Source organism: Podarcis erhardii (genome assembly GCF_964252035.2).
Source record: "Podarcis erhardii genome assembly, chromosome: 1".
Lineage (NCBI taxonomy): Eukaryota > Metazoa > Chordata > Lepidosauria > Squamata > Lacertidae > Podarcis > Podarcis erhardii.
The window spans coordinates 112,839,177-112,849,240 of record NC_138497.1 but is presented as its reverse complement, the minus strand read 5'-3'; the positions used below and the strand labels follow the sequence as shown (position 1 = coordinate 112,849,240).

The 10,064-nt window shown below is 42.0% G+C and overlaps 1 protein-coding gene across 1 annotated transcript; it reads right to left on the bottom strand.

Annotated features, from left to right (window-relative positions):
- Positions 1–785: 785 nt before the first annotated feature.
- Positions 786–9,513, bottom strand: KLHL41 (kelch like family member 41). The gene is made up of 6 exons (XM_081878750.1): positions 8,322–9,513; positions 5,378–5,535; positions 5,189–5,296; positions 3,740–3,925; positions 2,247–2,393; positions 786–1,141 (listed from the first exon to the last, which is right to left on the bottom strand). The coding sequence occupies exons 1-6, from the start codon at positions 9,429–9,431 to the stop codon at positions 1,030–1,032; spliced, it is 1,821 nt and encodes a 606-aa protein (XP_081734876.1). The 5' UTR covers positions 9,432–9,513; the 3' UTR covers positions 786–1,029.
- Positions 9,514–10,064: the final 551 nt, after the last annotated feature.

The following is a 10,064-nucleotide window of genomic DNA, read 5'->3' as shown; positions in this document are numbered from 1 at the left end:
AATTGGTTCCAGCTAGTAAATGTGTCATGTTGCTATTTAAAAACTATCTTCCTCTGCTAAGAGCTGGTGAATTGCAGTAATGTTTCCTTCCCAGTATGAATCTCCCCTCGGGTCTGCTGCTGCCGCAGCCGTTGAAAGAACAGGAGACATGCAACAATAGCACAAGTGCTTGAGTCTGCCAGGCATTGTGAGTGACAACCACAGGTTGCTTGTCCGTTGCAGAGAGGCAAACCGCTCCTCCAAATAGTTGGCATTTATTTCATGGTGTCCCCCTCCTATTTCAGGGCTGGCCCATGCTTTAAACCTGCAGAACTCCACAACTCAGCAAATATCACCCCCATATTTTAAGGGGAAGCCAAGCTGATCTTTAAAAAATGGAGGCGGCTTCCATAACCTAATTCTCATAATGCAAGCACAGGAATTGGCTATACAGTACAGTTAAATGAATACCAGGCAGAGGGAATTTCTGCTTATGCAGGAGAGGGGAGTTCCCTGATATATTTTTTTAGAAATTGTCCCTTCCTATTGCAACTCCTTAATCCATATGCTGTAGTGTGCCAGAGGATCTTCCAATCCTCAGGCAGCAGAAGAAGGCGAGGTATGGTAAAGTGCTCTGCTGTGATTGGTGCAGACGCTCCAAGCCCATTTTATGTGAAAATAGTTTTGAAATATATAACAATCCAAGACAGCCTGGAAGATTGGGGCGATAAGCGTATTTTGTATATGAGGCTACAGCAAAAATTGCACAGGTAGGAACCATTTCTAGGTGAAATCTCCCAGACTCATTTTTAGTCAAATTCAATTTTATTCAGTGTTACAGCAGAATTTACTTCAAATTCAAACTGTTAGTAAAAACTGAGGGCAGGGGGCATTGGGCACCTACAGAAGTTAATACGTATAAGACAGATACATGAACAGTTTAATGAATCAAGGTAGTTCTCAATCTCTGTATAGGGTAAGCTTGCACAACAAAACCAGAGGGGGACAATAAAAAATAAAAAATCATCATTAGTCAATCTTCTTTTCACTTTACAGCTTTGAAAGCTTAAAGAGATTCAGGCCAACAGAAAGACAAGAGGCACCAGAAGCATAGCGAATTTCTTTCAGCATCCCACACCACTCCTTCTTCTCGTCGTCATACCTGCATGGACAAAAAATACTATAAGTAGGCACCTGAGATCACAGAGCAACGAATCCCTTTCTATGTTTACAAATACCAACCATGCATTAGGATCCCAACATAAAATGCCAGTTATGACGATAAGGCTTTATTCTCCATAGTACATCATTGATTTAGTGACTCATTTCACAGCTCTGGAACTGTTTGTTATTTCCCAACGTTCTTTTTCCTTGTGGTCCTCCAGCTGTTATTGGGCAACTCCCATTATCCGTGACCGTTGGCCACGCTGAAAGGGGGCGATGGGAGGGAGTAGGAATCCAATGACCCAGGGCGGCCGGTGGTTCCTGATCCCTGCTTTAAAATTTCACAACTCAAGTAATAGTGTCAACTCTTAACTGAATCAGCTATCTGCATCAGTTTATATGGTTTATTTCTATTTTGAACATGTTAGGCCAAAAAACTTAGGGGTGCTTTCAACACCGCACTATGCAGATAATTTTGGAATGATCTCCCCTTCTCTGCCCATGTGGTCCCTAAATCTGTTCTTTCCCCACAGAGCAGATTCAGGGACAGTGTGGGGCCAGCACAAAACTAGCCAAACACTGCCTTTGAAAGGCAATCTAGCATAAACCCTTGGATAAAAGATAGACGAATCCATCCACCACTCCTTGGTATAGACCTGTCTCTGCAAACACCTACACAGTACTCAAGCAAAGAGTCTGGCCTGTTTGTGGGAAAAGAGGTTACTCCTGCGATCTGTAAAGCATTTAGACAATTTTTTGATTAACCTGAAGTTAAGCTTATTTAGTCCTCTGAAGTGGGTAATATTTCATAGCAAAAAAAAAGATGGAATTAACAGGCTTCAGATGAGATGATAATATACTATGACAAAAGATTGTCAATAAAAAATAAGCTGACATTAGAACGTTTACAAAAGCAGCAGCTTTTCACTGGATTCTGGAGATGACCTCGTGCAGTGTGAATATGAAATATTTTAGTCTCTCATACAGTATCCTATACATGTCTACTCAGAAGCACATCCCATTAAGTTCAGCAGGAGTGCTGGCCAACATGTATGCAGTTACCGTCTTTGATTAGCAAAAAGAGTAATATTCAAACAACTTACTTCCAGATGTCGTTCACCTCATTAGGTGCAAATTCCTTCGTTTCAAGCTGAATCATAGCAAAGCCTCCAATAGCATACAAGGAGCCAGAGAGATCAACTAAAGAAATGGAGCTTCTCTCTTGTGGAAACTCTGGCAAAACCTCCCATCTGTAATTTAACAAATATTAGATAATGCTCACTTTTAAAACATAAGTTTAGTATAACAGCAGAGCAGGAAATATATATATATATATTGTTTCCACTTCATTCATGAAAGGACTCCTTTTGTGAGCAGAACTCCTTCAAGGAATGAAGTGAAAATGTTGGCTACAACCCACACTTTCTCAGATATGCTGGAAAACCTCTGGCCAAGCTCCAACATATGGTGAGGTGATGGTGCCAAAACGGGGGGAATTCTGGGGTGGCAGCAGGGTTCGAAATTATCAGGGCGCCAGGCGCATTTTGCACCTAAAGATTCTCCACTTGGGAGCACCTCAAAAAATCTGGGTGCCATTTTTTTGCGCCTGGCTGACACTTGAGGATTTCTGAAATGTATGTGCTTTGAAGTATACGCTAACAACAGACAATGAGGAGTTCAACAACGAAGAGTAGAACGTTTTGAAAACTGAAGTACAGTACCAATATTTTAATTGCAAACACCAAATTAAACATGTATTAACAATTATTGCTAACAATTTCTATTAACAATGTGTCACTTATGTGAATTGCGTATTAGTTAATGCTTATTTAAATAATAAAAAGTGTTGCTGACCCACCCACCCTGGTGGCGACAAGCCATTCTATTCTGGCACCCACAACCCAGTTCCCAGAAGCCATTTGGCTCCTTGCTTTGCTATCCCAGTTTCTAACACGGGGTGGCGCTCACCTTGCAGGTGTACACTGTGAGGAGAATCAGAACTTACAGGGTTAAACAGTTCTGAGTGACGTCTCACATTCTGAGGCGTGGCTATGTTCACATAGGGGAGTGTTTCTCTGTGTGTGTGTCTCTCTTTCACTTTGACGGTGAAGCGGAAAGATGCCAGCCAATTCGCCGGGCTGATTTATGTTTGTTATTCTACTCATTAAAGACTATTGGAGATAAGAGAAAAGCCTGCACCCAGTTCCCAGAAGCCATTTGGCTCCTTGCTTTGCTATCCCAGTTTCTAACACGGGGTGGCGGTCACCTTGCAGGTGTACACCCATCTATAGGACCATTGCTGCTAAGAGCTCCAGAGCTCCACCAGCCCTGCCATGTCACCTCATCCCATCTCAATGAGTGCAATGCCGCCGCTAAGACACCACCACTCCTTCAACTGCCTACCCCCAAATCACTGCTGCATTGGCTGCCTCTGCTTATGGAAGAAGGGAGGCAATATGGTACTGTCATTCTAAACACAATCACTCCTTTCCAAGACAGATTGTGTGAATTTGGTAGTGGGTTTCTGCATATCTGTAGTGGGGAAAGCTCCAGCATAGGTGTGGCCAATGAGAATGAGACTGGATATCACACTCACTTGTTAGTGGTAAGATCAAATGCTTCAACGGAAGCTGAGAGGCCCTCTTCGGTAACTCCCCCTGCAATCACAATTTTGCCTTTATGGACAGCGATGCCAAACATAGAGCGAGCCACTTTCATAGGGGGAAGATCACGCCAGTCTCCCCTCTTGGAATTGTATGCAAACACTCTGTTAGTGCATTTTCTGTGGAGAGAAAGAAACAACATGAATTGTTCTCAGAAATCACAACTCGGCGGTCACAACGAAAAGGTGTGAACATTTTGCAAGACATTTCCACTTTGAGGACAACAGGTATTGGGATTTGGAAAATAGTTTCAAATCCAATCCAAGCATAACACGTTGGGACCAAGAAAGAACCTCTGGATAGATATGCCAAACACCTTAACATCCCATGACTTTAAATGGGAAAATAATGCATTAATTTGTATCCTGGGTTCTTTCTTTTATTTATATTGCAGATGTCAACTTCCTAATATTTTTCTCTACCCTTTCTTAGAATTGCTGCCTTGGCTTCTGTGGTCTGGATCAAAAGTGCTCAGAGAAAACACCTCACAGCATCTTGAGATGGAAGACCTGCTCCCAGCCTTGCAGGCCTTTTCCCACCTGGCATGGGAGGGCCCGGACTGACTCCAGCTACAAACGTTGAGGCTGCTGAACAGACTCTTGGGTTGGGTACTGTTTAGCAACTGTCATGGCTGTTGTTGATACTAATTTTTTGTATCTTTACATTTAGAACTTATGCTTTATGTGAAAATCGTTCAGTTTGGTCATGTACATTTCGGCATCCTTTTTATTTATTCTTTTTTACTACATTTATGCAAATCTTTTTATGCTGTAAGCTGCCTTGAGCATGGTTTTAACTATGGAAAGGCATCATACAAAGAGGATGATGTTCCGCTCCCATGATATTTAACTAATGGAATACCCATTCTTCTTTTCAGCAGTGGTTCATTTCATTAACTTGCCATGGTCTCTTCTGTATATGTTACAAGTTTTCCATTAATTCTCCATTAATTGACTAATCCTCAGCCAATTTGTTGCTACAGTATAGTTCAAGAGCAAATCAACATATTCTCCCATAATGTTGCATAATATACACACAGCCCAAAACCAATGCTGGGTATTTGTAAAACTATAGGCTGAGGTTTCACCCCTCCAGTATGGTGACACTGGACACATGCAATGGGACATGCAATTGAGAACCTCCCTGAGACCTGTGGGTATAGGGTGGTATACATTTTCAATCAATCAATCAATACTAATTCATACGATCATGGGTTCCAGCCCTTTTCCTCTCTGCAGCAGAATTTCCCCACTGCCTTTAACTTCAGTTATGGTTACATGGGCACCAACTTTAATCAAGGTTAATCAGGGGTTGAAACAGGGCACAGGTAGAAACATTTTACCATGCCCCCCCCAACATTGGGACACTTTTGAAGTACTCACTTATCATCAGTCTTTCCTCCAAGACAATATACAACTCCATTGTGTGAAGTAGTAGCATGGCCATAGACTTTGAGGGGGAGCTTTTTGACCTCATTCCATTTGAGGGATCTGGAATGGAAGAGGACCCAGTAAGGCAACAGAAAATTCAACGAGAAGCTCCAGTAAACACAACAATATGAAGGCACCTACGTGGGATCATAGCATAGTACAGAATCCAGAGACTCCTCAGTTTGGAGGTCTTTGCCTGCAATTACATAGATTTTGTTCTCCAGTTCACCTAGTCCAAACAGGCACCTGGCTGATGGCAGTGGAGGAAGACCAACCCATTCAGAAGTGATGGTATCCAACTATATTTCCCCCCCAAAAAATCAAAATAAGAAGTATTAGCAAAGACATACAAAAAGACATACAAAAGAGTACATAGGCCTGAAAGATGGTAAAACAAGAGTGCTCAAAGAGGTAATAGTAAACTGTGCAAAGGAAGGAAGGAAGACTGAAAAGGGGGTGGGAACATTGTAAGATAAAAGGTAGAATAAGCAGGTGAAGAAAAGAAACAGTACAGAATCCATTCCTCCCATCCTGACTTTTAACCACACACAGTGAAGACTGAATGTACTTCTGGAAAGAGAACTCGGAAGGCGAGAGCTACACCCTTTGGATGTGTGCACATGATTTGGGAGCGGGCTAACCTACCAAAACTCTAGCCTACCTTTAAATGTTTCCCATATGGGACTCTGCTAGCAGAGATATCATCTGTAGGCTTGTATAGAGATTACAAATAAGTAGATCTGATCCATGACAACATTCCCCTCCTCCCCGTTTTAAAAACCTTTATGCATTGTGTGTCTTCTTTAGTCCCATCCCACAAGCTTCCCCAACTTGAATCTTGATTATACCATCCTCCACCCCACCAGACCTCTGTACCAAACTTGCGAGTCCCAATGCACCTTTTGAAAATTACTAAACTATGCCCTGCCCTAATAATGCTTGCTATGTTTTCCTGGCTATACATTTTCCTTCCTTTTTATGACTGTTTCACATTCAAACTTTCCAAGAGCTATTTTATTTCTCCCGTCTACCCACTAATTCCTCTACTTACCTGGACATGTTTTTCACAGAGGTGGGGAATTTGTCTCTGGATTGTAGCACCTCACCCTGGGCTGAGCTGAATAGGGGGCTCTCATTTTTTGCAAAATGTTTTGCCAATTGCAAAAAGGAGGTCCATTATTATGGCAATCGTTTGTGGTGAACATGAACTGGGATGAAAATGTACACTCCCTTTAAAGCAGCCAGAACTGAATTATTTGGGTGTTGGCTGAGAGCAGGAGAGAAAGAAATCTGAACAAGATAGGTGAAGTGAGTGGATGAATATTTAAATTTAAATACAGCTTGTGTAAAGATGGGCCAAGACAGAGCCTTGGCTGAGTGAGCAGCTACAATATGCCCCAGTCACTCAGAGGCTATACTAAGGGTAGGGTGGGGGATTGAAAAAAGAAAAAGTAGAAGGAATAAAGAGTAAATAGAGAAATAGAAGAAAAGCAGCTAGCTGGACTAATAAAGACCAAACATGGCAGTTACCTGAATGACCACCACCTTGTGTAGAAGCCTGTCCAACAACCCAGGTCATCAGGGAAACCCTTTTGATGGCACCAAGTCCTGTGGATTACTGTAGGACAGTGGCTTGAAACATACAAACTACCTTATAATATGTTGTAGAGCAAATAGGATCCTCCATTTATCAGTTGTTTGTTATGCCTGAACTTGTGGAAACACTGGTTATTTTAAACTATGGCCTGTTCCAACAGGCTTACAATTTTGGCTTGTTAGAAAATACAGGTTAACAATTGCTTAAACTAATCAAACTGTTCCGATGCAACAAGGAACTCCAGTGGGTTTAAAAGTGAACACAGATGCCTCTAAATCTCTTCCTTGCAGCTGTGCCAGAAGAGATGGGAAGGGAAAGTATGTGGGGGTCTATCTGCTGCTTGTGCAGGTAACACAAAACTAGAGTACTGCAGACAAAATGAGCCATCTTGCTCACTCCATCAATGGCTTAAGATATTTGGGCTCAGTTATTGACAGGAAAGTTTACATTGTGATGGAACTTAAAAAAGAACAGCAACAAAGTGAGCAATGTAGCACATTTTGACCTAAAAGTTTACATGTACCCAGAATGCACACAGTCTGCAAAAGCAATGTCCATAAATATGAACTGCTGCTGCTGAAATGAATGGGGAGACCCTTGGAATTGTTCTCTCTCTCTCTCTCTCTCTCTGTGTGTGTGTGTGTGTGTGTAGCAGGTGTTATACCCATTAGGACTCACTGTATTAGAATGTCTAACTATGGGCAGATCCCCCAAACAATCCTGGGGGCTCTGGTTCTGGGAATTGTAGCTTTGTGAGGGAGAAAATACAGTTCCCAGGATTCTTTGGGAGAAGCCATGTGCTTTAAATAGAATTTAAATGTATAGTGTGGCTCTGGCATGTATATGACATAAAACAGGGAAGAAACAAAAGCAAACTAGAAAACATATAAATATGGACAGGACGCTAAGGCCCACATTAAAAACCCACTTTACACGTGTTCAAATGTTCATCTGAGCAGACATTCAAGGGGAGTGGGATTGCATTTGTTCCTGCTGGCTCTGCCCCCACTCTGCTCACATTTATGCAAGTATTAACTGCATGTGAGTAGGTTCTTTCAGACATTTCACCAGGATAGAGCTGTGATTTTAAGTCAGAGCACACATGATGCCACAGCTTCTGTTATACAGTACAATTTCGGTTTCACGTCAATAACACAGTTGGTGTTGTTGACAAATGTTTTTTAAAAAAGCTTTTAGAGGAGAATCTTCTAATATTATAGAGGAAATCAGACAGTTTAGAAAGCAAAACAGGATCAAGGGTAATCTGGAAGGAGTGGTGAAATTATTGGATCAATGGTAAAATTACAGGATAAAATTATTATGCACCTTTGGATTTCTAAACTCTTATGACCTTGAACTAGAAAGACAATACAGGATGTACAGCTCCTACATAAAAGTTGCACACCAAAGGAGCCACACAAAAGCTATGTTTTTAGCATGTGGAGTTCAATTATTTCTTCCCTTACCAAACAAGCCAGAGATTTATACCTGGAAAAAGTATGACTGGAAAGGCTGCTCCTTGTTCTCTTCATCCACATACAGTCCTCCCACTACATAAACCTGCTTCTGTTTAGTGACTATGCTGGAATGATTTCTGGGAATCTGTTCCGACAGCGCTGCCAGGTAACATTCATTCTCTGTGGGGTCATAAGCCACAGAAGCTGTATCGTTTATGAGAAGAATAAGGTCTTTAGTAAACATTCCATGCCTCGGAATATCATTTAGGTAACCAGGAAGCAAATCTTCGTCCCCCACGTCACCATTAACCTCTCCTTTGCCCGATTTCCCTGCACCTTTGGTTGGCTCAGGCAGTTTCCCAGCAAAGGCATCTTTAATAACCTTAATCTTTTTTGAAAGATCTGGGTTGCTTTTGATGATTTCATCCTTCTCAACATGCTCCTTGAAATATTTCTCGTCCATCAGGCGAAAGCGGATGCAGTCAAACACTTCTCCGAGGTTCTTCGCTCGATTCTCTTTATCCGCTTGCACCCATCTCATCACAGCCTCAAAAACCAGTTCCTCCTTTTCGATGTTCAAGCTGTCTGGCGAAATCACGGAGATCAATTCGTGATGGGCAAGCTGCCTGAAGTCCTCTTCTTTGCAAATCTTCACAAAGTGGTCTGACACAAAATCACGGGCGGACAGGGCAAGTCTCGGGCAGTCGAGGAGGAGACCTAATCTCAGGATGGCCAGGCAATTGCCAACAGCAAGTCTCTTCTGGAGGTAAGAAACACAGACAGTGAAAACGGAAGGGATTTGAAAGCGGCTTGCCAAAGCAAAAATATCTTGCACGTTAGAATCGTTGAGGTCAATGCTTGCAGAATAAAGGTACTTAAGAATCATATCTAGGATGACAGGATCGACATTGTCCAGCACCACCTCTTTCTTTTTCTCCTCGCTTTGCTCCGATAAGAAGTACTCACGGAAATAAGGACTACAGGCTGACAGAATCAGTCTGTGGCAAGGGAGGCTTTTATCCCCGGCTTTTAGGGAACAATCAACAAACTTTTTCTCTTCCAAAAGTTCTCTAAGGCCATCTTGAAGAAGAGTGGATTGATAAAGCCGAAGCTCTTCCGCAAGTTCTCTTCGGGAATCCATTTTGTGGAACGACTGGGCAAGGAGGTAGGAGTGAGAGCCCTCTTGCTGGTACCTAGGTCTGCCTGAAAAAGGCAGATCAATGTGCTCTGCCCGGCCTGAAGCTTCTGTAATTTAATCTGGCCAGCTAAATATAGGTACAGACTTTCACAAGCTGGAATTTAGGGTGGATGGTGTGGAAAGAGTGGAGCTTGCAGCTGTCATGGGTTGAAAGAAGCAACTGTTGCTTTTAGTCACTAGGGAACCACTTTTACTTGCTTACACACACTGAATCACCAAGATTACTTGCAGAATATAGTTAGCACCTGCAGTCAGCAAAGGTGCAGAATTAGAATCAAGGCAGTTACTATGAAGTAGGTCTTTAAAATGCTAATATTACTCAAGCAAGATGGGAAAATGTGGAAGCCAGCAGGTGGAACTATGATAGCCATTCATAAGTGAGTCATTGCATTCATTTAAAAGATTGTTTCAGAAAAATCAGGCCAGTGCCTATGCCTATGAAAACAAATTCCAATGAAATATCTGCTAGATACAAATATAAAGTTACTTTCATTTAATAACATATTCACCCTTTAAGCAATGGGGAAATGTCCACTGATTTAAAATAAAAACAGGATTGCATCCCAAAATGTCAGT